Source organism: Rhodnius prolixus, unplaced genomic scaffold (assembly GCF_049639745.1).
Source record: "Rhodnius prolixus isolate KJV_2025 unplaced genomic scaffold, Rpr scaffold_4, whole genome shotgun sequence".
Taxonomy (NCBI): Eukaryota; Metazoa; Arthropoda; class Insecta; order Hemiptera; family Reduviidae; genus Rhodnius; species Rhodnius prolixus.
In genome coordinates, this window is record NW_027411614.1 from 5,495,302 (window position 1) to 5,523,113 (window position 27,812).

Here is a 27,812-nt window from a genome sequence, read left to right on the forward strand (position 1 = left end):
TTCTGCTGAAACTCCTCTCCACTCTAGATTGTCATCCTAACCCACTCTGTCGTGAAATAGCCACCTACGTGGCCTTCCATTCCCTCCAGATACCAAAGTATAAAACATATCCTCTAACTTACTCCTCTAGCTGCAGATTTCTCCATTATTAGTATCCAAACAATAAACGTTTTTAATCTATGAATTAATAAACAATATAAAAATAAGTATAGTTATAATAAATCTATTAAGCTGAATACGTGCCTAGGCTTCTTGTCCTTAGATTTTCTCTAAGGATGCTACTCGTAGCATTGTGAAGGAGTTGATGGCCTGCCTTATACTGAAGTGTACCACCATTAGCTGTGTAGTTTTAGGCACGAACAGCAATGCTAGAACGTATTTTATTTTATTGTCAATACAAAAGTGTTCAGTGTTTAGTACCACTGTTAGCAGTCCGTCTCCGAACCAACACCATTCATAATTAGCCTCCTAATCATTTTTTCTGAACTCTAACCTAAAAGTGGCTTTGCTTTGTTAGGCTTGGCCCACATTTGGAGGCAAATGGAGACTTACATTCCTACAGTCCAAACTTATAAAGACTACTTATCGCAGACTGGGGTTTTGTGCACGATTTTCAGAGATGTGGGAGAATGTAAAAACTTATTGTTTTAAGTTAATGTTTAGCCATTAATAACGCCTAAGTACAATAATTACCAAAAGTATGAAAAAGTTCAGTTAAATAATTATTTACTGAACAATAAGCTTTAGGATTATTATTATTTTGCAGTAGAAAAATGGAAGAGATAAAATTTAAATAATTTAAAACCGGAAATTTAATCTGTTTTAGACCCCTAAAACTATTCAATTTTAATTTCCGTACCACGAAACATGCACTTAATTTTACCACCCAATCGCACCCTAATATGTTCACAGTCTGAAATTCTTAAATACATCAAAGAGTCTACAATTTTGGAAAATGAATCTAAATGGGTGTATTGAAGTTCCGGTGCTCGACATATGCTGAAAACTTGTAGATTTGGGAAGTTTGCCGTCTCAGATAGCACTTCGTTCAGAGTGTCCACAGTCATTCTTGGAGATTCAAGGAAAATACCTTCCAGTACGTTTGGCCAGCGTGCGCCTGCAATATGTGTTAAAAATCTAGTGTTGATACTCGTAAGAGTTTTTGTAAAACTTTTTAATTACATTCGAAGTAATAAATATTCTGCTAACAATTAGTATAGTAACGGTTATTAAAGTCATTGATTCATGAGACTCTCATAAACAGCAGGTTACCTAACTTAATCTTACTGTGCCACCTTCAAATCAAATTCAAGTTTGAAATAAAAAGTATAGTTATGCCTACTTTTTTTCAGGCCAGCTTTACTTCCAACTACCTAATTTCGTGTAGCAAGTGGAGGCTACTAGCGAACATACTTTACTATTACTGTTCATTATTTATGGTGACTGAATCATAGTTTCAATAGGATGAAAAATGAATGCCAGTTTCAGTCATGATAAACTTTATTATACCGATCTTTCGACCTGGGGACTAGGTCATCTTCAGGGCTAATTTATAATATACTTGTTTACATAATTGGAGGGTTGGTAGGTCTTCTGTCATGGACTGAACAGACAGAAGTTAAGACAGAAGACACACCAACCCTCCAATGATGTAAAAAAGTATATTGTAAATTAGCCCGGAAGATGACCCAGTCCCTAGGTCGAAAGCTCGGCAAAATAAAGTTTATCATGACTGAAACTGCCATTCATTTTTCATCCTATTGATACTTTACTATTAAACTCTCAAATTAACCATAAAATAAAATCCAAGCCCCAGACCCTGGGAATCGAACCCAATACCACCAAGTGTCAACAACCAATCTTGGATGCTTGTTACCTAAATTTGGGCATAAGTGGAGGGCCTCTTGAGGTTGTTGGGTACCTTGCATTGAGCGAGACAACAAAACCCTGTGGTAGCCAAGACCTGGCGACCGTTCCAAGAGCCACCCTTCCTTCTGCGGCCATCGGAGCTGTTGCACTGGAGAAACAGTTTTTTTCCCTAACTTAGGGCCATCATCGGGAGGTCATTCAAGTTCTCACCACAAGCTTCTGCAGCTCCAAGCGGTTCCATGTCGACTAAATCTAGTCTTTTACTCAAAAGTAAAATAAAAATATATAAAAATCCAACTAAACTTCCAATTTCTAGAATTGAAATAATTTAGCCGAAAATGGATTATATATCTTAGTTTGCAGTTACAGCTACTGTGTGCTAACAACAGTAACAATAACCGTCTAGTAATAGACAAACAGCGGCACTGTAGAAACAGGGGTTTTATTGTGTTTAGAGGAGGAAGTGAACTGTGTGAAAAGGCGGGAAAGAAAATGTTAAGACTCCTTTTTCCTTCCTTTTCCTCACGCACACTAACATATCAAACTCTCTGTGTGTGTGTTTGTATATATACAGACTAAAATAGATACATGGTGTTGCTTGTATATGTATATATGTAGCCTGGCTATACTTATAGCTGTACCAGTGGCCCTACAATAAGGGTTAAATCCCTTTTAGTTGATACCCTTGTGAAAGAGAAATGGACAAGAGAGCGTTTACTAGCGACCTTATTCTCTCTATCTCTCCTTTACTGCACACTCATGTATTCTGTATACATATATAACACTCTGAGACCATTGTTGTCTGGGTGGGCCTTTATACTCGTACAACGCCCTGAGTTCGCTAGTTACGGCTATCTAACTTACCCACGATTCAAACATTAGAAATATAAATCTAGTGCAACGATGTACAGTCTTTTTTATTACTAAATGCGAAATAAAACAAGTATGCATTTCATGAACAAAAAATAAGATGCTTTACTGCAGCTAAAATGAATTTGCGTGCAAGTATTATTGCAATACAGACCATATATAAGAGAAAATAAGAATAAAATTGGAAAACCAAGGATGAGAGACGACTGTGGGAGTGGTTTCATTTCCGGTTGGACTGCCGTCGCTTTCGCGAGATTGTGTTATGATATATTTTGTCACTTTGAAGTCATTTGTGAAGATCATATCACCTACTTGAACATACCCCTTGTCTTGATGGTGATGGTGAGATCCTGAAGCTAGAAGGGGAGGATTCACCTGCTAGATTAACTAGGGGATAGTACAATAAGCCTCTTTGGCTGCAGAGCCTTGGCGAACAGGACCTAGTAAGAAGGGGAGGATTCACCTGCTAGATTACCGGTACTATAAGTCTCTAGGCTGTGGCGCCTCTGGGAACAAGATTCTTCTCTTTCTTATTGGTGAGTAAGATCCTGTAGCTAGAAGGGGAGGATTGACCTATTAGATTACCTACAGAATTTTACAATAAGCCTTTAGGCTGCGGTTCCTTGGGAAACAGAATCGCCCCTTGTTCTAATAATAAGAGAAAGAGAAAAATCGCCCTTTTTTTCAGGCGTGGCTTAACGTCCATCTGCCAATTAGGTGTCGTGGACGGTGGTGGAAGCCCATGTTTTACTATAAACAAATTTTTTTCTAACAAAAAGTATTCATACGCGGGATTCGAACTGGGGATCTCCCCTCTTACAACTAGTCGATGACCACAAAGTAATAGATCAGAATATCATGAAAACGTTTCTGTTATGTTTCCTAAATTGCAAGACCTAACTAACCATTGGAGATCGAATGAAAGTGATGAGTTAACGATATCACTCAGTAGAAGCGGCTACATTTTTACTCGATATTTTAGTCAAAAATTAGGAAGCTGTCTCTTTCAGTTAGTGTTTTAACTAGAATTTGTAACAAAGTTATAAGTGAATTTCACTAAGTAGTCAGTCCAACGGCTGAATAATTTATTGACAAATTTTGTTCACTTAAGTGCAACGCTGTTCTTATAATATCAAGCTTACTTTATGGGGAATAGTTTGTGACGTACACAGAGTCATCTTTAACAACTTGTATTAAAATTTAAATAGTTCAATAACTTTAAACTATTCTTGAAGAATATTTTCAATAAATATTTAGTATGCTAGTCCAAGGGAAACAAAACCAGAAACCATTACGGAAAATTAATTAAAACTTACTTGAAGCTAATGAAGATTTCCAGAAACATTGCGGAAGGCTGTGGTCCCAGGAGAAATCATCACCATCGGCGTAGAATAGTAATTTTAATTTAGCCATACGTGGTGGAGCTGAGCGACATCTGTAGACGGGACAAGTCGGTGGGGTGATGTAGCCACATCCGCTCAGAGTGAGCCGTTCTAGTTGCGGACATGCATGTGCAATTACATGCGGATCTACCTCTTCTAATACCTAAATTATAAAACATAAGAAAAGGTGGTTGTACGTATCAGTAGAACAAGAGGCACATAATCCAAATAAATGTAATTGCAAGCGATTTCAATTATGGCAACTCTCTGGGTAAATCCTTCAAATTTTAATCGAAATTTAAATCATCTGTTTATTGATTAAAAGTCACCGTTTATAGAACGCAATCGTGAGCTCGTTTTTCAGAGAATTGTAGGTTTTCTTTACTAGTAAAAAAAAAGAGTAAAGTAATCGCCTATTTTTTCAGGCAGGGCTTAACATCCAACTACCAATTAGGTGCCGTGGAAGGAGGCGACTAACAAACATACTTTACTATAACTTTCTCATATTAACCATTAATTAAAATCCAAGGCCTAAGACCGAGAATCGAACCTACTAAACCAACAATACATCTTAGCATTGCAGGTCTAGCCTCTAACCGCCAAACATACTTTACTATAAATTTCTCATATTAACCATTAAATAAAACCCAATGCCTAGACCGACGGAATCGAACCCACTAACCAACAATACATCTTAGCATTGCGGGTCTAGCCTGTAACCGCTCGGCCATCGTGGCGCCTTTCTTTACTAGTTTTCTTACTATTTTCATTTTCTATTACTAAGTAAAGAAAATTATTACGATCAACGTTGATTTTTCACCGGGAAATATCGTTTTGAGGCGCCCTAAATCCCCCCAAAAAAGTGGTTTTAATAAAATGATCTCTGAGAACCAATATCTCGCAAAATCGTGAGTCCGAATCGTACGCTCCGTTTAACTTCCTCCCGGAAACTCATTGAACGAAATCCTGTTTAGATTTTTCACTTTTTAAAAGATTTTTCTCAAAAACGGCTCCCAAAGATTCACTTTTATCATGGTATACTTGTACGTTGAAATCATGGTAATCCTTACAGAAAAATTCTATTTAAGGCATTTCTAAGAGAGAAGATAGATAGGCTACCATTTAAAAGACCATTTCAGTATAATGTACGGTCGTTTTTCTTGTATATTAGAAGAGTTTAATTGATTTCTTATACCCCAATTTAGAAAGAAAGTACACGTTCGCGAGTACCTCCTGACTGATGGATTTTTTCCACTTTTTCTGAGACTTATTTCTCCGCCGGGTCGAAGGGAAAACTAAGCGTGACAAAAAATTAGAAATGAAACAATAAGGAGCAGCTTAGAGGTACTGAACCCTTCGTAACCAAGTTGGAGAATCGGCAGTGGGGGGTGGTTTGGCCACGTCTGCAAGGAGAAGAGAAGAGGAGAAGATTAGGTGCTTGATGGAGGTCAAATCAGAAGGCCGTAGACTAAGAGTCAGGCCAAGATTGGGCTATTTGGACTACATCGGGCGATTGGCACAAAAGCGAGGCCAGACTAGGTCTTCTATCCGAAAAAATTGGCAAACAACAGGGAAGAGTACATCCGTTGGTTAAAGGCCTAAGTTATCTAAAGCTCTTATGCTGAAAGGCATAAGAGCGAAGACAAAGAAGAAGAAGATTTCTGGGACTACTTTGAAAATAGCTTTACCCTTTTTCTGCAAGTTCATTTTAGGGCATTCTAAGGAACGATAATTTAAGTTTAGCGGGCAGTATTAAAACATGAATAATGTGGAAAAAATTAAAATATATTTCTAAGAAAACAACTGCTTTTGTCATTGGGAACCCAAAATCGATTATATCCAAAATCGAAAGTTTGAATCGATCACCAAACTGTTTTCCACAAGATGTAAGAGGAAATAAATGTATTAAAACTTGAAAAGTGTGGTCGTTCCGCATGCACAGTCGTGTTTTTTTATATTTTTTTTTGTGCAGCCCCCTCATTTACATACATTTTTTTTTCGTATCCTTTCTGTTAAGTTATTCAAACAGAATTCAACTTTGAATTTAATGTAAATTTAAAAAGAAAAAAAAACCTTTAATACTTCAAAAATTTTATTCCGTGCTTTTAATTATAATTTATTCCTCGTGAGTACTTCCGTTGAATTAGTTAATGATACCTCTGTTAAGCTGATATTTGTGTAGTACCCAATGGCCGAGTGCGGTTTAATGTGTAAGGCAATAAAAACGAAGCGCTTACTACTGCCTTGCTTATCTGATTCAATAACAGTGTTATCTCTAGCCCATTTCCGGCCGTTTTATACGTCCAGCTTAAAATAACTGAATTGAATAAATGCAAAACTCTTGCATGAATTTTTTGGTATCGTTTCTAAGCGATGTCCTTGTGAATGTTATTTGGCCATTAATTCAGTTTCTCTTTTTTTACATTTATTCACCCTCAGCAAGAGGAATCTACTGTGATTGGTTTTATGAAATTGATGAATAAGGTATATTGAAGGCCCCCAAAAAAATTGGCACAGAGACGAAAGGAATTTTAAGGTTTTTTTTGAGGAATGGTGTGGTTATAAGATATACGAGAAGGGAGCATTGAGTAGGATACTTGCGATTTTAGATAGAAAGCCGTAAAGTTTCGAGTGTTTGGCTGCCCGCACAGTTCTATCCCGAATGTTCCACATAGGAGTTAATTGTAAGCAGTGCAGTTGTCTTTTGTTGTCAGTTTCAAAGGTTTGTCTAGAAGTTTGTTTAATCATTCATAACTGATACTTAGTTCAGTTCATTTCAGTCGTACATAGAGATTACAGGTTAGTCTTCTGATATTAAGTGCAAAATAACAAATTTTCGCAACGTTAGGAAGGAATAACAGTCTTGTTTAATAAACTATAAATGTTTGGTGTTGTTGATTAACTTTGCTTCTCTACTTCCGTAGCCAGGGTTTGAGTATATTGAAATAGCATTGGAACGAGGTAAGTTCATACGTGAGGGCTCATTATTAGAGCATTGGGAGCCGTAGCGTGGGCGAAATTGTTTGGAGTCGGTGTTTGAATACAGTGGGAGGTTGTGTAAACAAAAAATGGGCCAGGGCGGTTTCTCCAGGGTAGGAAATAGTAGAAGAACAACCATAGTTACTATGTACTGTTTCAGAAAATAAAAGTACGAATAAAGATCTATTAACATAAACGGAAACTGAAAAATTGGCCGTTTTGATTGCTTTTATTGACTAATCGGTAAAGGAAATTGCCAAAATTCATTTTATTTTTAGATTCTCTTTTCTCTTGAGGAATGGGAATCAAAATATTACTTTTACTCTCCGCTGCATCACTCTTCCTCCGATCTTCTATGACTCAATTCCTGTTCCTCCTGCCAATGTTTGCCGTTATCTTGGGCTGTATTTAGACAAAAGACTGACTTGGAACACGAACACAGAACTTAAACGAACTGAAGTTAGCAGGCTGCGTTATCGACTACTTAAAAGACTACTAGACCAACGTTCAAACTTTCACTTAATAACAATTCGACTGATTTATACTTCTATACTAGAACCCACCTGGACGAACAGGTATTGAACTGTGGGGTTCAACGAAACGCAACAATCTTCAACGAATTCAATTGCTCCTGTCTAAAATTCTCCACACTATCGTTAACGGCTCCATTTTACGTCTCAAATCCTAACTATCCACACAGATCTGGAAATTCCTGGTTTGTTGGACAGTTTGCCTCGAACTCGCTATAAAAGTTTTCATCAGAACTTGCACTCTCATTCCAATCCTCTTGTCCACCATTTAATAAAATAATAATAAAATGTTTATTAATTTAAAAAATAATACAGCAATATAAAACATAAAAAACAAAACACAAATAATGCATGGATTTTACTCCGTCTGCATGAATTGCAATGAAATTAAAAATGTTAACCAAAAAATTATAAATGTTTAAATAAAAAAACTTAAAATTCTTTTTTACTATTGAAAAAATAAATTTTATAACTAATATAATGTGGAAGAAACAAAAATTGAAATTTTGCCAAATTAAATTTTTAAGATTTTACAAAACAAAATGGCGAAAAAAATAAAATTATTTTTCTTTTAAATTAATACAGAGAAAAGAGGTCAATAATCCCATTGTTCCAACAGCCAAGTTCTATACCTGGATGCATCTCTTAGAAATGAACACAGATTATTCCAGTTTTTTCCATTTAAGAACTCACAAAGTTCTACCTCTGTGAGCACTTTTCTATTAAAATATTTAAGTCTGTAAGAAGACAAAATAGGGCAGACTGCGATAAAATGCATAATATTTTCAATTTCTCGCAAATTGCACATGGAGCAAAGCTGACACTCGTCATTATTAAAATGTTTATATTTTAAGTTTAGCGCTTCACATCTGGCCTTTAAAATGAGCTTGGCATCACTAAATGAAAGTGTGCTGATATAATTACACTCATAGCTCAACTTCGAATAAAACCTATGATGTACAGCTTGTCTGGCTTTACATTCGGCACTTAATTTATCATTTTGTTCTATTTGAGAAACTAAACTATTTAAACTGGTCTGCCAAACCTCCAAACAGTTAGAATCAATATTTTCCGCAGGAAATTGAAACTGTGCACACAACAGCTTCCAATCATTAAACCAATAAAAATTTTTAGAGATTACTTTCGCGGCTATTATTCTAGGCAATCTACATTCTGGCAACTTAAATAACTTTAAAATATAATTGAAATGTAACTTCAGAGTGTAGATAAACATACTAGACATGCCAATCTCTAAATTTAGCACATAGTTAGGCGTATTGGGAGGTAAAGAGAATAACTTTTTGAGGAAAAACCTCTGAAGTTTCTCAACAGTTTCATATCGGTTAAACCCCCAGACCTGGGCTGCATAGCACATAACGGCTCTAGAAGTGGCATAAAAAATCTTGAACTTAGAGTCTAGAGGTATATTTGAATTTGACAGCATCCCGCTCCATGTGCAATTTAAACCAAATTTAGCAGTTCCCAATTTATCTTTTAAATGCTTATCGAAAGACAATGAAGGCGACAGATTTATCCCCAAGTATTTATAACTTTTCACAATCTCTATATTCTGACCATCAAAATGCCATTTTTCAGATACAGCATGTCTTCCCCCTCTTTTTTTACAGATCATAATTTTTGATTTTTCTAAGTTGACCGCCAGTCCCCACATCTTACAGTAGCAATCTAACGAGTTAATCATCTCTTGTAATACCGCCGGTTTATCAGCAATCAACACAATATCATCTGCATATAGCAATGCACGAACAATTAAACCTCCGATATTTACACCACCTCCGATTACATCCGTAATATCATTTATGTAAATGGAGAAGAGGGTAGGAGAAAGTAGGCAGCCTTGCTTGACTCCCGAGGCCGTGTAAAACCATTCAGAAATACCTTCTCCGCACCAAACAGCAGCCCGTGTATCACAATACAAACGTTTAATTATATTAATAAATTTAGTTGACAAGCCGATTTGAGAAAGCTTAAAAAACAATAGATGACGCGAAATAGAGTCGAAAGCAGATTTGAGGTCAACAAAAAACAAATACACTTTTTTCGTAGAACCCTCTTCTAATTTCAGTTTTACCAAATTTACTAAGCTAAAAATGTGGTCAATGGTTGAATAATCTTTCCGAAAGCCTGCCTGGAATTCTGTAATTACATTATGAGAATCGAGCCAGAGAATTAGTCTATTAAGAAGTAAACCAGTAAACAACTTGGTCTCTACATCAATAAAAGAGATGGCTCTGTAGTTCGTTACCAGCTTCGTATCCCCCTTTTTATGTAATGGAAATAATAAAGAATCTTTAAAATTAGAGGGTATACTTCCAGAGTCATAAATCTCATCGAATATGGAAACCAATTTCAACAAAAAAGTATCGGTTGAATTTTTAAAGAATTCATAGGTTACTCTATTTATACCGGGGGCTTTACCGTTCTTTGCTTTGTTCAAAACAACCTTTAATTCAGAAACAGTAAATTCTTTATCTAAACAAGGATCAATTACAAGGGGTTCGGCATATAATATAAAGGGAGCACGCGACCACGAATTATACAGCTTCTCAAAGAAAATTTTAAACTGATCTACACTAATATTACTGTTACATATAAAGCTCTGTTTTTTAAATATCTTAATCGCATTCCAAAACTGTTTCGAATCTTTAGCACATTTTAAATTGTTTATTACAGAATCATAATACTCTATTTTTTTAGTTTTACAAAGCTGATCATAATTTTTTTTACATTCCAAATACATATTCTTAATTACTGTACAATTAGTTCGCCTAAAAACTTGTAACAAATTAAAACAATTTTTTCTTTCCTTGAAACATTCCCAATCAAACCATTCTTGTTTTTTGAACAGGGGTTTACCGTATTGACATTTAGGGGCGGCATTTTTAATACATTGAGTGAGGGTCGACATAGACTTTTCGGGGTCACCATTGAAGACACATTTATCTAATTCATTTTGAAGTTTTTGCTTATATTTCAAACCATTTTCTTCACTCCAAAGTAATTTTGGTAAAAGCGGGGTGTTTACAATATCATTTGTATGGGTACCTGAAAGATGAACTGTTAAAGCAATAGGACAGTGATCGGAAAAAAATTCCGGTAACACTGCAAATTGATTAATTGTCGACAAAAGCGAAAAACTGACACAACAAAGATCATTCACTGATGACCCCATAGCTCCGATAAACGTTAACTCCCCCTCTTCATCACCTTTAGTTCTACCATTTAAAATAATTAAATCATTATTGTCACAGAATTCAAGCCATTGTTTACCTCTAGAATTTAAATTTTTATCTTTAGATTTACGTTCCAAACTAATATTTGTATTCGAAAAAATTAACTCAGATCGCATCACTTGGTTGTTTGCAATACGTACATTACAATCTCCCATAACAATAAAATTATTTACCTCAGCCTCACAAAACAAATTCTCTAAATTTACAAAATCTTGTTCCCAATTATTACAATTGATATAAACTGGCACAATATAAATTACAGTATCAACACTCTGCACAAATTTAATGACCACAGTATGGCTTACTCGTATAAAGCTTATTGCATTACTCTTAAATTTTGATTTTTTGAATCCATAAATATTCCCACCAATTGCCCTACCATAAATATTATGACGTACTGCTGGAATTACAAACAAATGAAAATCTCTTAAATAATTTTCAAATAATTCTGAATCATTTTCCTCTAAAAAAGTCTCGAAGAGTAAAACAATATCAAAACCCTTAATAAAATTTATGAAAAGAAAACTATCCTTCTTATTTTTAAAGCCCGCTATATTATAAGCAAGAATCGTAAAAGCGAACTCATTACCTTCATTGACGAAAATTTTATTTTTCACGACCACTTTCTTTTGAACTTTTCCTCTCGATTGCTTGTGGTTTACGAAAAGGCTGCTGTATGTGCGGATCATCTGCTTTCCTCTTCTGAGGTTTCTTTCTTCTCATCAATCTTCCTTCTCTAATCCAATTACGTAAAGTTCCATCAGAAACATTATCTAGTCCAGTACTTACGGAATCATCTTCTCTCTCACTTTCCGAGGGTGAAAGAGAGCTTGCATCTCCCTTTTTCTGCAATTGGTCCAGACTCCAGAATCTACCATCTATTTTCAGCTTATCATAGTACATGAAAGCTTTTTTATTTTCACTGCGTGCCTCCTTCCAAAAAGGGTAAAGCTTCTTTCTAGTTTCTCTAACGCTCAGAGGAAAATCCTCAGTTAAAACTAAACTTGTACCTTTCAAATTTTTCGCAGATCTTAATACCTCATATTTGCATCTCAGTGCTAAAAATCTTATTAAAACTGGCCGATTATTTCTTTTATTAATACCAACTCTCCTTATTGCATCAATATCTTTCAAATTGACTTCTGTTTTCAGCACATCCCGGAAAATAGATTCAATTTCCTTTTCTAAATCATAGATTTTTTCGTTGTCTTTCTCAGGGAAATTGAATAAAAGTAAGTTTTTTCTTTTGTAAGCATCTTCAGATTGTTTAATTCGTCCCTCTAATTCTGTAATTTTGTCACTTTGTTCCCGACTTTTTTGCAAGAGCAGATTTATCTTTTTGTCAGTACTTTTGACTTTTTCAATCAGATCATCATTTTTTTGACTCAACTCTGTACGTAACTGATTAATTAAAACCATTAAATCATTTAAATTGGGCTCTTTGTCTCCCATTTTATTAGTAAAGTTTTGATTTTTTTTTTTTTTTTGAATTTTATATGATTATTCAGTAGAATTTAAATAAAGTATTTTATTGTGTCACAGATATTTATTGATAAAAAAAGATAATTTGACTTTGAACTGAGACTCTAAATATTAGCAGTCAGTGAATATATCAGCACATAGACCGACAAAAATACGCATAGAAACAACCACAGATCAACACATATCTTTCGCGAGAGAGTTCTTGTATTTATTTTTAAGCCAATTCTCTTCTCTTCAATTCACTTCTCTTCCATTCACTCCCCACTCCAATAACTAATGTACTGTTCTGAGCCAGTCAACAGTAAAGATAAATTATTTATTTAATTAATTACAAACAAACGGCTCGATCAATTTTTTCAAAAATTTACACATAAATTCAACTCACATAAAACAATAAATGTGCCAAATTTCAAATCTAAATTCAACTTCTAACCACTCCAAACTAGATAAAAATCACAGAGCACACAAAACGATGTTTACTCTTCCAGTACTAGAACACAATTTAACATCCTCATCATTTTGCAGATCATCCTCCCAGACGATTAAAACGACAGTGGCCTCGCGATTTTCTCTCTTCTGAAGAGAGTAGCTAATCCTGGAGACGTCTTAGGGAGTGTTATCACTGGGTAACTTCTCCCCTTCAATTTGTGGGTTCGTAGTGGTGTCAGTTATTGTCATTGTTACTAATGGCGTATCTAGCGCTGGTGTAAATTAACTAATAAATTTAAAAAACAAAAATTCGTCAAAAAATTAAATTAAAACCAAATAAAATCAGTGTTTTTTTTCATTCTTCAAGTTTTGAAGAATTTTGGAGCTTGCTGGACAGACTTGGTACGGGTTTATTCAAGACTTTGTATGGCTGGACATTATATATAAATTAATATAGTTGATGTCTGTAAGCGTGGGTGGGTTTACAAGCTTACAACTCTTTTCGTCCTAAGTGATAACGACAGAAGAATGTCTGTTCGGTTTAATAAGGTTCGGGTCCACAGTATCTAAACACGTAACGTGATCTTACCCTTTTATTACTCTAGTTTATTAAAACCACAACATCCTCTTATGCTTTTTATAAACATGGACGCGGAAGAGAAGAGAGTAAAAGCAAGATTGTTGTGTAAAGCAGAGAGAGGAGAATGTTTACTGCTCCCACATGCTCTTACAAAACGAGAGAAGAAGCTTATGGCAGTAAATACAATGTTCACAGTGTCTTTAATTGGTGGATTTTTATTAAAATCGGAATAACGGGCAACAATATTTAATTCAAACTACTTCCATAAATTATATCCCAAAATTTGTTTAAACAACAAAATTTGTCTTCAACATTAACACCTTTTTGAAGGAAGCATAAATTTTAAAATAATTTCTCCCCACCATAAAAAAAAAGAACTAAAAGTAATTCCAAACTCAATAACAGCACTCACCTTTAACTCTAACGATCTCAGTGATTCTGGTCCAAATTTCTCCAAAACTGGTATTAAATCAGTGAAATCTAACAATGTCCGTTCACCTGACGTGACACAAACGGCGCTTAACTCATTTAGTCTAGCTAATAAAGTCAAATGGCCGACAATATGATGTGGCGTTGAACAATCAAAACGAAGATTAACTGATGTTGCATTCGGGCATACGGTCACGGCTAATTTAAGAGCATCACCGGGTAGTACAGCTTCTGGTGACATACGACAGCGTACCTGGTGGAGAAAAAAAAAAATTGTTTGTACGTTAGTTTAAAATTTTATCTTTTTTTTTGAAACTAATTTCTTTTGAAATAACTCTGTGAAGTTACTAAACTTCTAGTTGAACTAGCTGACAATTTTCAAATATGGGGCAAGTTGGAAATTAAAGAAGTAAAACAAAAAAAAGGCAAAAATATCTTATTCCTGAGCTTTCACTGTAGAGTTCACCATTGATATCCCAGATACTGGCATCATCTTGTTCCGCAATACCACAACTGGTCTCTAGTTTGGAATTTACCTGCCACAAATATAGAGAACATTTGTAGAGCGTTGAAATGGAATTCAAGCACAGTAACTGTACTGTATCAGGGCAAACTTTCTTTCACAAGAGTCTCTACTTTTAATACCACCAATGTCCTAATGCAGGGGTCGGCAACCTATTTTAAGTAGAGAGCCATTTTTCCTTAAATAATTTTAATAAATCTTACCAAGAGCCGCAAGGATGATAGTGTAAAAAACCTCTCTAGATCAATTGTATTCACAAATTATTATTTTATGACATTCAATAACATTTAAATGTTTTAAAACTGTCCGGTAGGACCAGTTGTATAAGGGGTTGATCGTCAAAAACTGCACGAAAAAGCGTAACGTTGAAAAACACCCAACTTTGACAATTTTATATACTTATTTTCACTTATTACAAAGTAAATAAACGAATAAATAATAGCTAAACCTGTATTTGAATGAAAATGGCGGCCTGTATAATTACGTTCTGTATTTTAATATAATTCTATTCAATTTCAAACCTATCACATTTAAAATTCTTTTTGAAAAAATATCTTTACTTTAATAAATGAAATTTTCATTTCTTTCAATAAAATTGAAATATACAATATATTTTGGGCAGGCTGAAGAGCCACAAAATTTGGATAAAAGAGCCGCATGCGGCTCGCGAGCCGCGGGTTGCCGACCCCTGTCCTAATGGATGAGGGCGACAGCATCCTGATTGGGATCATCTGGGTAGCGGAACTATAAGCAGTCAATATTAGCTGTATGTTTTCTGGCTTATCAAGGCAGCGACACCCTCTAGGTCTCTGGGTCCTTTACCTCTTTGTACTTACTGTTTGATAACTTAGATCGTGGATAGCCACAAGGAATCCTTTGTTCCCTAGTATAGGGATACGTTAATATTATTATCTCCTAAAACTGTTTTCCCTGCTATATTTTGATGAAGCTCCAAATTTTCTCAGCTGATAGAGTAAACTTCTTACTTAATAGATTGAATCAGGCATTTGTCGGACAGTCCTAATCCAAATAGTGGTACACTGATACCTCCTTATTCTCCTTATTGTAGGCAATTCTTGCACTCGAAGTTATATTTCCTATCTATCTAGCGATGATTTCCTGTTATATATTTCTGTTAGCCTAGAGGTAGCCCCAGGCATACCTCTCCAATGCTCTTCCAACCCCATCAATCCTTTCACTCCTTGATCTATCTGTGACATCTCGAGCGTTCTCTCATTGCTTTCTATTCCTTGGCACACCCAGTAACCCAAAAGAGCTTCTTAATCCAATTCTGAGCAGGTCTTTTAGGTTTTTTTTTTTCTTTTTTACAGATTCCCATTAATTTGGGATTTGTGTATAATCTTAATAATCTTATTTACGAACTTCCGTGCCATTCCTCTAGCCGGAAGCATCTTTCTTTATCAAACACTGACGTTTTAGGTTAAAAAAAAAAGATTACTTAATTAAAAAATGTAGTACCTACTTTTTATTAAAAAAGAAATGAAAGAGTTGACTCAATCCCATGAAATATCTATTTTAAAATGAATGACATGCGAGATTACGGCTGGTAGAAAGTTAACTTCATTCATTAACAATAACGCGACGAATTTATTCATTCGGGGAGGTAAAAAAGGAAAAACGAGAAAAGCGCTGGAGGAAAGAAATGAAAAACGCAATATATGTGACGGTAATGTAGTTTTATAATAAAGAGATGTAAGGTATCCCAAAGTACTACTTCGTTCTTTTTCTGCTTTTTTTAATCATTAAAAAAAATTCAGTAAATAATTGTTATCAGCATTTTTAATTTTTACCCCCATCATGTAGGTTTAGCGAGGAAAAAGGGATAAAATGCTGGCTGCAAAAAAAAAAAAATGTTTTGCAGGGAAAAAAGAAGTAAAAGAGCTAACTTCTCTTCAGATTTAGTGAGGCATTAATGGGATCCCAGGGTTTTCATATTGTGGGCGCCCAGACCCAGACCCACACCAAGTCTAAAACCCCCTTTTCTACGCAATAAAGCTTTTCGTAAAAGTTGCACTCGCTTTTTTTTTCTTTTTTTTTTTTGTAATTTTTGGCAAAAGAGTAGAGAGAAGCTTTGTCGTTTAACCATGTGCTTCATACCATTACCACACAATACCCGTATGGTTTACCAGTAGACTCTGGTTCTATGGGGTTGGGTACCTCCCAGAAAAAAAAAAAAAAAAGAGAAGAAATCAGAGACAACAGAATGGCCAATATTCTCTGGACAATGAGAGTCTTTGTTTTCTTCATTTTTTCAACAATTTGGATGGAGACAGTAAATATATGCTGGCAGGCTGGTCGTCGTACTCCAGCTTTTCCGCCACAACTATAATCTCTGTGGGCTCTTCAACTTGCCGAGGGCTCTTTCCACCATGATATATAACCTGACAGTTATTACAGATTTAACTCTAGCCGAGGTAGATCCGGGAGTGGCATACTATTCTGTCCATATAGGCCTTGTTATTACTGGACATCTCTTTGTATAACATTCTACTAATAACTAGGTAATGCGTGCGAGACTTGTTTTTTTTTTTTGGCCTAAATAAAACCTAGGTATGTTGACGTCATACCTAGGAAACAGCGTAGAGCTTTCCGTGACATCATTGAAGGAACATGATGAATGATGGCTTGGCTGTAATCGTTTAAATTGTTCCTATATTTTTGAAACAGGTTAATCTCTTGAAATCTGGCATATTTCTGGCATAATAATAAATCATGTGGTGTAAACATTTGTGGTATACATTGAAAGCAATGCGGAGGCTGTGTTTTTTTTGTGCTGGGGTAGGGAAGCTGCTTATTTTGTTCACCTTAGTTAAGTGATGCTGCACACGGGCCAGACTGATTAATTATTCTCCCTTGCAGAACCCAATGATCTTTAAACTTCTCTTAACTTAGTGATTTTGGGAAGCATATTCCGTTGTTCCACATCAGGAAGACATCCTCACCGAATTGGGGACATCTTAGCTTCACTATTCAAAAAAGAAATCTTTTAGCATACACATTTTTTGCTCTTTAATTTTTTTTTTTTTTGCCGTATCTGCCTAAAGACAAATCCTAGCATTGGCCTCTTCCTACACGTGACAGCTTTCCATAAAAGAAAAGCGCATTTAATCCCTTCCTTGTTTTTAGAGCTGTTCACAATGGGAAGATGAGAAAATTCCCAATTTTTTTTTTTTTTTGGAGAACCTAGATAATGTTGTAGAATGCTCTGGAATCAAAGTGTTCGTGACTGAGGGAGTTAGAGACTTGTATCCGCAATAATTTTTTTTTTTTAAAAAAAATGGGATTTAAGGTATATTCGAAAATGAATATTCCTGGATATTCTGAAAATTTCTTTCCTAATAAGAGACAGGATACTTGTGAATAAAGTTTAGAGTTACAGTTAGATGGGTTTTGATTAAGTTATCTGTTAAATTTAACTGCATTATCACCTTGCATAATGACTGAAATTATGCTTAAATTGATAAATTTTTACATATATTTCAATAAAACCATCTTTCCACTTCCCACCATCTTTTTTTAAGGAAACTTGTTTATAAAATTATTTTACATAATTTCAACAAGTTTTTCACTTTGTTTTTCTGCCTCATAATTTAAATAAACAAAAATTACTTGAAAAACGGTTCTCTGTACGGAGGTTTTCATTAGTATTTAATTTTAATCATGATGCAGAGGCCTCTATGCTTCGGTTTACTCTCATAAAATAAGAACAACGCTTTTTTTTGCTTATAACATTAGTCTAAAAAATGATGTAAACCAGTGGGCAAGAGTTTGTAATTAATCAGCATTTTTCAAAGTTTTTTCTTTTGTTGGCATTGGCTTCCGCCATACAGCCAGCATCGTCTAGGTTCCTTATCACTAGAATATCACTCACTCTCCATTCTTACCTACAAATACATTCGCTTCACACATTCATCCTTCTACTATTTACATAAACTACTGCTAATGGATGGAGTAGCACTCTGTGCTCCTGCCATCCTTATAGCTTAACCAAAATTAAAATCACGTAATCCTTCTCTAAGCATTTTCTTCCATTCATTCTAATTCGGCTATAGCTTTTAAATACATTCATATTTCATTGCTAGCTCTGCTATCGACTTAAGCACATAAATGTTGGTGGAGAATATAATGTCTTCGTAGCGAAATGGTGCATCTAAATACCTGTATATATCGTCAAACATTCGTTTCCTTTCTACCACATAACGTGGACATATCATTATTACATGTTTGAAATCCTCCTCCTCATTGCAATCTACGCAAAGAGGAGAGGACCTTTTGTTGATCCTGTGTAGATACGATCCGCACACCGCGTTGTTCGCTCTCAGCCTGCTTATTGTCGTAACAACCCATTTATTAGTGACAGTTCCCTTAAACCATGGTTGTCTAGGTAACTGATCTGCCATAGTTTTATAGAATCTACCTTTATCACCATTATTTTAGTGCTGCTTTTGCAATTATACCCTTGATATCAAAGTTTAATCAAAAAGTATTTTCTAAAACTCCTACCAAACCCCCTTTATATAAATTTTCCAGCAATAAATAAACGTTCATTTCTCATCACGCGTCTAATACTAATGGTTAGTGGTAAAAACAGTATATTTATTTTCATAAACATATAAAATATATATACAAACACGAATATATATTTGACGTGTATAGGTTTAGTTTAGCTCTGGCTAGTTATAGAAAACTGAATGTTTCAAAACGCATAACGTAGGAAAACTGTTGAAGAAAGGCTGCAGGCAAAATGGCTTTCGTTTGTGGATTATTCCACTTGGATAACCACCATCTACTATAATACCATCCAGGCGTTCCATTTACTAAATTGCCAATTTCAAATAGTGGCCTCACCAGCTTCTTTATTTCAATCTTTCTTCTTTTTTAAAGCCAAAAATGGGGATAGATTATCAATTCTTATTTACTCTTTTTACCCATTTTATTACCGCTGCTGCAGCTTCTATTTTTTTAAGTTCTTAGAATTATTATTCATAAATAATATTTATGCAAAACATTTTATTTGAAAAGTTCATCTAAAAAAGGAGTAAATTTAGATTTAGAATAATTGAGGGAAATCTTACTCAAATATTATTAAAAAGTTATTTTCTTTTAGCTGCAGGCTTTTCCTCTCCTTTTTTTCCTGCATTCCTATCCTCCTCATCTAACTTAATACATTTATACTTCTGTATTTATTTTATGTATATATTTATAGTAATATATATTCATTCATTCTGTTATTTTGTTCATCGGTTTTTTTGATGACTAATTCATTGATCCAAAAAGAAGAAAGTTATTACCAATTTCTGTTATAATCTTTGATTATTTTTTGGCCTAGCTTTTGACCTATGAACTAGGACATCTTCAGGGCTAATGCTTTCTAAATTATTATTTTTATTTTTATTTAATTTTTTAAATTTATTTAGTAATTTACAATCGTATAAATATATACAATAAGTAAATAGGAAGTGAATGAGATGAACTGGTGCGGGAAGAGCAGGAGGAGAGAAGCTACCCAGCGGTAGCACTCTCTATAGGAGATAGGTGATTTGTGAGGAGGAGAATATGAGTAGGAGAGAAAAGAGATTTAGTTCTTTAGACTGTAAGGAAGTCGCGGGGCCACTGGCGGATGTCAGAGGAGGCGAGAGACTGTACAAGAGGATTTGAGCAAGTAGAGAGAGCAGTATGGAATTTTTGATATTTAGTCTTGGCTTGTTGGTCTATGAAGGGAATGTTGAGGTCGGTGTGAAGGGTGAGGTTAGTCACGTACGAAAGAAGCGTCAGGTTGTAAATTATAATTTTTTTTTGTATCAAATGATGTTGGCTCTTTAGGTGCTCAAAACAGTCAGGCACATCGACTCAGTCAAGGTAAAAATCTAAAAAAAAAAATATATATATATATATAATTGTCCACAAGCATGTAAGCCCTGAAGATGACTTAGTCCTTAGGTCGAAAACATGGTAAAAAAATAATAAAATATTTTGACTAAAATTGGCAATAGTCTTTCTTCCTTTTAAAAAAAGTTATACGTAATTCAACCAAAATCACCTCATGCTGAACTAGTGTTCGCTCTGATTAAGCGAGCGGTTTTATAACCAAATCCATTGCAACTTAAATGTTCTATTTTGGCTTTTATAAGTGTCTGTGTTTGTTCTTATAATGTAGGCGTCTGTAAAGTACATACTGTGTAAATGCAATTGAGAGTAGAATGATGAGCTAAAGTGTAGCCCCTTGTCAGTACCCTAAACCCTAATATGTTGCATACATCTAACTTTCTCTGCAGACCCAGTCAGCAATTGTTTTGATTGATTCGGGGTATTAGTACTATACCCTGTTGTTCGTGAACGTTAGACCCCCACAAGTAAGCCAAGAACCATGAAGAAGTTGCTAGTCCAGTATGCTCTTATGAGGGCTGAAGCATTTTTGTACATGTTCTACTTTGATAAAAACTAAGAAATATCAAGCAAACACTTGTTGAATGTAGATTAAAAAAATAATAATAATATATTTTTTTAATAATTACCACGTGCGAAAAATCAGCATCAATATTTGTCAGATTATATTTTGGCAGATCTATTCTAGTTTTTTCCCATTCTTTGCCGTGAAGTAAACAGAATGCTGTCGTCAACTGGTAATGCCTTAGTACAGTCAGCTGGGGTAATGACGTCAGAATTGAGGCGATATCGCCGGCCGATACTCTCACTTCGCCAAAATGGATTTCCTTCAGTGATCCAAGCTCTACAGCTGGTTGTACGGCCATTTCCAATCTTAATTTCCTTAACAAATTTAATAAATAGTTGTAACAACTGGAAAAACCATACGCATAAATTAAAAACAGAAAATCAGAAAATGTGGAAATTCGTTAATTCCACTTGCTGGAGTTGATTTTTTTTTTTAATTTTCATGAAAATTATTCCAATGATTTTTTAAACATGTCGGCCGGTCGCAACAATGCAGTTCTATAATTTTTATTTAAAACATGTTTAGGGGAAAACTAATTTTAAGGCACTTCCTGCCAAAAAAAAAAAAGGGATTTGCTAGTCGTTATTTCTCTGAGCTTGAGTCCTCTCTTCCTATGGTCTCATTTGTACGTACATTTATAAGTGTGAAAAGTATAAGCAGAATTGCGCGTGGGAAATAAGTATATCAGTTCAATGTGCATCCGTAAAGAACGGCCATTCGAATTTTCCTTGAATTTTCACTTACCAGAAGCGAAAGAATTGAAACTTTTCACCGGAAATATTGACTTACGGAGCCCCAGGGGGGGTAGGGAAGCTTCCTGACTTCAGGCACCTTCAGGGTATTCATTTTAACTTAACCCACTAGGGGTGCGTTCTACTAAGCGTTCACAACGATCACGCTCACGACCGTAGTTTTGCCCGTTCCACTTGCTTGCGAACGTTACAATCGAAAACTCATGTAAACATTACAAATGGCGACCTCGAAAATAAGTCTGAAGATTGAAGAGGTTGTTTTTTTTAATTTTAACCCCGATTATAAGCAGTTATAATAAAAGTTATTAATTATTGGTAAAGTTGACTTATATTTAAAGAATATATATAGTTCAATTTTTTATATTACATTTTAGTGGAGTATTTATAAAATTTACGTTTAAATAAAATTAAAATGTCTTTTGTGGCAACAGTAGGATATTTATTGCAAAGATTGCCAAGATTTGTTTTTTTGCTTTAAAGAACATAATGCCTTTTAACCAAGGAGTGTGTTATAAAAGAAAATGAAAATAAATGCAATATTCCAATTATATTATAAAATGAAAAACTAAATAAATAATAAACTTCTTATTATATAAACCATAACAAAAATTAAAGAAGAAACATAGTCTTGGAAGAATACCAGCCATTACCTTGTTGAAATAAACATTTCTGAAGAAAAACCAAACATGGGCTTCCTTGCAGTAATAATACATGAACTTAAACAAGATCTTTGATTCAAACATTTGATGGTGTATAAGAATACATTGTTCAATTGAGTTTCATTTTCAATAAGTTAACTAATTTGTCACTATTGGCATTGGATATTTATTAATGCAGCATAATAATGCTTTAGAAAGTTCTTCATCTAGTTCCGATGAAGAGTGGAATGTAATTTTACAAAATTGCAATAGTGAAAAGCAAAAACTTAGGCCACGTATTATTAGCTATCAAAGTGTAATTGGTCGTTATTCAGTGATTTAGTATGTAAAGGGATAAGTTATTTTTTTTAGACTTTCGAGAAACACATTCAATTATTTACATGAGACAAATACTTCCATTTACATGATATAATTGTATCGGTCGCCATCTTTTCTTTTAAAAATTGCGCCAAATTTCTGAACGTCCACATCGACCCAGCTCTTCTTCTTAAGGTGGGGCGTTATGGAGCTTTGCGTGAGCGAAAATAATGACGTCATTAGTGACGTTTTCGCCACGACCACTATGACCGCGGTCGTCATGTGGAACGGCTGAAAGTTGTGAGCGCTTAGTGTAACGCACCCTAAGAGAGATGATAGCGAGATTGTGGGGGGGGGGATACCACATCCTAATGCTATTCGATTTTATTTATTTTTTTTTTTCTTTAATCTTTCAAGTTTACACACACACAAAAAAAGAAAATATTTATTTTTTAAAAAGCGTACCTTATCAGTACCGCATGCAAGAGAGAGAGATTGGTGCTTTCAACAGAAAAGTTACCCATAAGTACCAGGTGTCTTTCTTTATCGGCTGCACTCGAGTAAAAAAAAAACAGAACCCCCTCCCCACCAAAAAAACGAGAGTAAATATTCTCTGTGATCTTTATTGACATCCTCGCCACTCTGTGGATAGAGAGTAGATAACGCTACGAGTATATGCTCCTGGATATCTCTTCCCATTCTGTTTCTCTCGCCATTCTTCCTTCCACCTTCTCTCTCTCCCTCTCTTTCAAATATCCCATTCTATCAATAAATTCTAGCCATCCTTATGTTGTAAGTATGGATAGAGCTTTAATACGTTCATTTCAATTCTTTCAGCAGAATCTTGCTTTCTAGATGATGATAAGGAGTGTGACGGGGTGGTAAGGTATTGGGATATTTGAATGTTAAGAATCTGTGTTCTCTCTCTCACGGATCTCAGGCTCCTCGAGATCACTGTGAGCGTTTCGAAACCTGATGGAATTTCCTTCTTTTTTTTCTACTTATACTTAACATTAAGTCCCTATCATTGCGTACGTAAAAATTGCATAAGCTAAGATTTATTCCAATAGAATGAAAAAATAATTGCCATTTCAGTCGAGTAAAATTTATTTTGCCGAGCTTTCGACCTAAGGACTAGGTCATCTTCAGGGCTGTGGAACATGTTTACAGATAGTTAACAATAATTCTATTGAAATAATAATATTATATTTATAATATAATGAAATTTATAAAAATTATTTACCTAGTTTATAAAGTAATATTTTGACGTGAATACGTCTTTAAATTTGAATCATATGGTGGCAATCCAAAAAACCTAATGATAACAAAAACGGGGGATACAGTTTGTCATTATAGTTTCGAATCTATCGTCTACAATCAAAATTAAATTAGACCACTGGATAGCTAAAGGATCAAAGAATTCATTACGATAAACGAGGACTGTGATGCATCGCGCGCGGTGGAGGGGGAAGCGCCGCCATTTTGAGATAATTTTGCCGCCATTTTGATAGATTTGCAATGAGTATAACTTTTGACTCGGAGAAGCTACGATGTTCGTTTAAGTTTTAATCGTCAGCTGTCGTCACAATCTATCGATTGTATATAAAACATTAGTGTAAAATAGTGACAGTTAATAAAATACGGTGTTAGAAAAAAAAAATAATAAAATAAATATATAATGTCGGCCTATACGCGTCGAAAAGCCAAAACCAAATACAGAGATCGAATACGGTTGGAAAGGGCTTCTCAAGAACAATCGAATGGCCATATATCGCAACATCAATAGCTTCACTAATTGTAATAGAGTTAACATTGATATTTCGGAAATTTATTTGGAAATGAAAGACGCAAAAGCTGGTGATGTCTATCTAGTAAACGTAAAGGCCAATGGCATCTTCAAATTCGTACTCGGGGTGTGTGTATATCCATCCGGGCATAGCGTTAGCTGAAATTAAACTCTTTATGTGACGATCGTTGTTAAAATATTCCAAAAATATCGCTGAAATTATACCCGATTACGAGCCTGATCTTACTACACCAATTATGATAGTTGAAGACTTTAATGTTGATGTCTCACAAAACCGCTCATTGCCCAACTTCATGCTCAGCGAGTTCAATTTGTCTTATATTGAAACTTCTCCAACAACGTTAAGTAATACCTATATTGATTTAACGTTTACCAGAAATCTCGATGTATCTTATATGCCATTTGTGTCGTACTTTTCGTATCTTAGGCCTATAATTAATAAAGTTATATTGTAACACAGTAATTATTTGTTTCCTTGATTTCATCCTAAATACATAAATAAAAATATTTTATATAAAAAATATAACCCGTTATGTGAACGTATTCACGTACAACACACGGCCGGGTCCATGACACAGACACTTTTTTTTTTATTTTTACATTACAAGGTTGGTGTGCCTTCTGTCTTGTCTGTTCATGGATTGAGTGTGATCGGTCTGTCTGTGTGATATGTGTTAGGTTGTGTGTTAGTCAGTGTTGCCAATTGTCAAGTATTTTGTAGTAAGTTTGCGTATATGTTGTTTAAATTGTTTGTGTCTGTTTTGAAATTTAAACTGTTTTCTGTCTTAGATATGTATATCATTTCTATAAGATGTATTGTGGGTTTAATAGTAGGTTCGATTCCCCCTGGTCTAGAGGCCTTGGATTTTATTTTATGTTTAATATGAGAACTTTGTAGTAAAGTATGTTTGCTAGTCGTCTCCGTCCACGAAACTTAATTTGGTAGTCCGCCTGAAAAAATTATGCTTTACTTTACTTTAAAATTAAAAATTCAATTTAGCGAGAAATCGGTTCAGAATTAAAAAAAAAAACAAAAAAAAACTCCGACTTTTTGCCAACGTTTCGGCAAATCTATTGACCTTCTTCAGGGCGTGGCCATGCGGGTTGGTTGATTTACAATCCCACAGCAGTATATGTATGATACAGTTTACCATAACTTCTATAAATATTTTACGGTCACTTTAGATTAGATTTGATAAGAAGAGGAACGGGACCCACACGCCTCGCGGCGCCGCAGCCACAAGAGCTTACGGTCACATAAAGTTTATTCAAATTCATATTTACTATAAAAATTAGAATCACTGGACAGCGAACTGTATAAAAGCTCTCCTAGGAAGAGGAAATCTAAGGGCCAGCTAACCACTGAACGAATCCCTTCCGTTTTTGAACATATTATTATTTAAAAATAAAAATTATTAAGAGAAAATAAACAAAAATTAAATAATTAAAGCAAAGAAAGTTACAGAACAGAATTCTAAGGGCAGCAAATGGAAAGAGAAACATTTATTTTTAGCCCTTAAAAGAAACAGATCGCTGAAACGGATATTCAAATAAAACCATAGAACTTGTTACTGCGGAAAGGGCCCTTTTATTTTCCCTGTATTTTCCATCCTCTTGAACATTTATACCTTAGCTATCCCTTTATGAAAAAAAGGTCACCTTTTTTTTAAAAAAAAACGTTTTTAATGGATTTTTTTTAAAAAAAATTATACATTCACATACCAAAAAGCCTAGAACATCTTTTTTAACAAAAATTAATTTATCATTGAAGGTTTTAATTGACAGTTTTCAATACATTTTCGGCCATAATATATTATAACAGAGCTAACAAGCGATTGGCTGGATCATTCATTAGCAACTTACTTGATTACTTTGTACGTTAATGAATGAAAAAAAAGAGGACATTATGTAAGTGGGGGCTCTTTATTGGTAAGCTTAGAGGAAAGCCTGGAAAAATAAACTTTTCTTGGTACCATTAAAACCAATTTTTTCCAGGAAAATACTTCGATTTAGTTCAAATATAACTTTTCATTCACTTTTCTTTTTTTTTTTAAATTATGGAAAAATTTGCCTTTCGTGAATACTCATTTTGGAAATTATGGTACTTAGTATTAGTATTCTTCTTCTTATTATTATTTTTAATGATTTAAGGCGCGTCAATATCTAAGGTTATTGGTTATCTAAGGCTTTTTTCAGTGCACAACCGGCCTCCGGGCAGTGTTCTCTCATTACAGACAACACTGTCCATAACCGGCTGTAAGAAGCTCCTAGAAAGAGAAAATCAAAGGGTCAGCAGCTGGATTCGAACCCGGGACCTCCGCGTGGGAGTCCAGTATGCTAACAGCATTATTGTTATTCCTATTATTATTATTATTATTGTTATTATAAATGCTTGATTAGAAACTAATGTTTACATGTTTTGTTTATACATTTAGCGCCTTGATGAAATGATCGTCAAGAATACCACACTATTTTTTATAACTGCAATTTAACAATTATTCCCATCAAAAAAATATAAATTTCCCGCAACTTAATTAACAATTCGATAATTACGTTGTGCCAACATAGGCTTTAATCACACCCACAATACTAATCAAACAATAATACATAGTTTCCGATAATAATAATTCTTCTAATCAGAGATAAGAGAAACGTAAAGTTAATGCTAGTTAATGTATCGTGAACTTCTAAAATCTTTAGAGGCGAGACCTTTGAAGCTAATATGAATTGTGGTACTGGGTTCGATTCCCCAGGTCTTAGAGCTTGAATTTCATTTAATGGTTAATAAGAGAACTTTATCGTAAAGTATGTTTGCTAGTCGCCTCCGACCACGACACCTAATTTGGTCGTTGAACATAAAGACTGCTTGAAAAAAAATAGGCATTACTTTACTTACTTCTAAAATCTCTTCAATGATAAGTCAAATTATTTCCCCCCCCCCCAAAAAATAAATAAATAAAATTGCTACCTTAGCCAGTATTCTGTATCCGGTAGCCATGACGTTGATAGACCTTCAGATTTGGGCAGAGAACTTCCTCTGTAGAAAAGATCGCCATTGCAGTCAAAGATGGCAACACTGGCTGGCAGGCTGTCCAACATTGTGTCGTAGAATTTAATTGCACCTTTGGCAATAATTAGCACTTGTTTCAACGACTGAAACACACTATAGCACAATATACAAACACATATGCGTGTGGAATAAAGCATAATCAATCTAAAAACTAATCTATTTTTTAAAAATAAGATGATGAATAAATTTAAAGTGCTGTTAAGCTGAATTTTAAACAGCTATCTTCTTTTTTTTTGCAGCGTTAAATGAAGGCGGTACTAATGATTGTTCAGAAATTAGATTACATTTTGATATATTCAGTAAAATGTGAAGTAATTTCAAAGTTAGAATTAGAAAACTAGTGTGCTACTTGCTGGCCAAAGTTCAACACGAACCCTACCAGCTGTTCCACTAGTTAGACGATTTTTGGGGAGGCGAATTAATGC

The 27,812-nt window shown here is 34.6% G+C and overlaps 1 protein-coding gene across 1 annotated transcript; it reads right to left on the bottom strand.

Moving 5' to 3' along the window:
* Positions 1-27,471, bottom strand: LOC141455408 (uncharacterized). Its single transcript, XM_074130459.1, has 5 exons — positions 27,286-27,471; positions 20,864-21,116; positions 13,788-14,057; positions 4,056-4,284; positions 1-1,117 (listed from the first exon to the last, which is right to left on the bottom strand). Exons 1-5 carry the CDS (start codon positions 27,414-27,416, stop codon positions 837-839), a joined length of 1,164 nt encoding a protein of 387 aa, XP_073986560.1. The 5' UTR covers positions 27,417-27,471; the 3' UTR covers positions 1-836.
* Between the last annotated feature and the right edge of the window lie 341 nt (positions 27,472-27,812).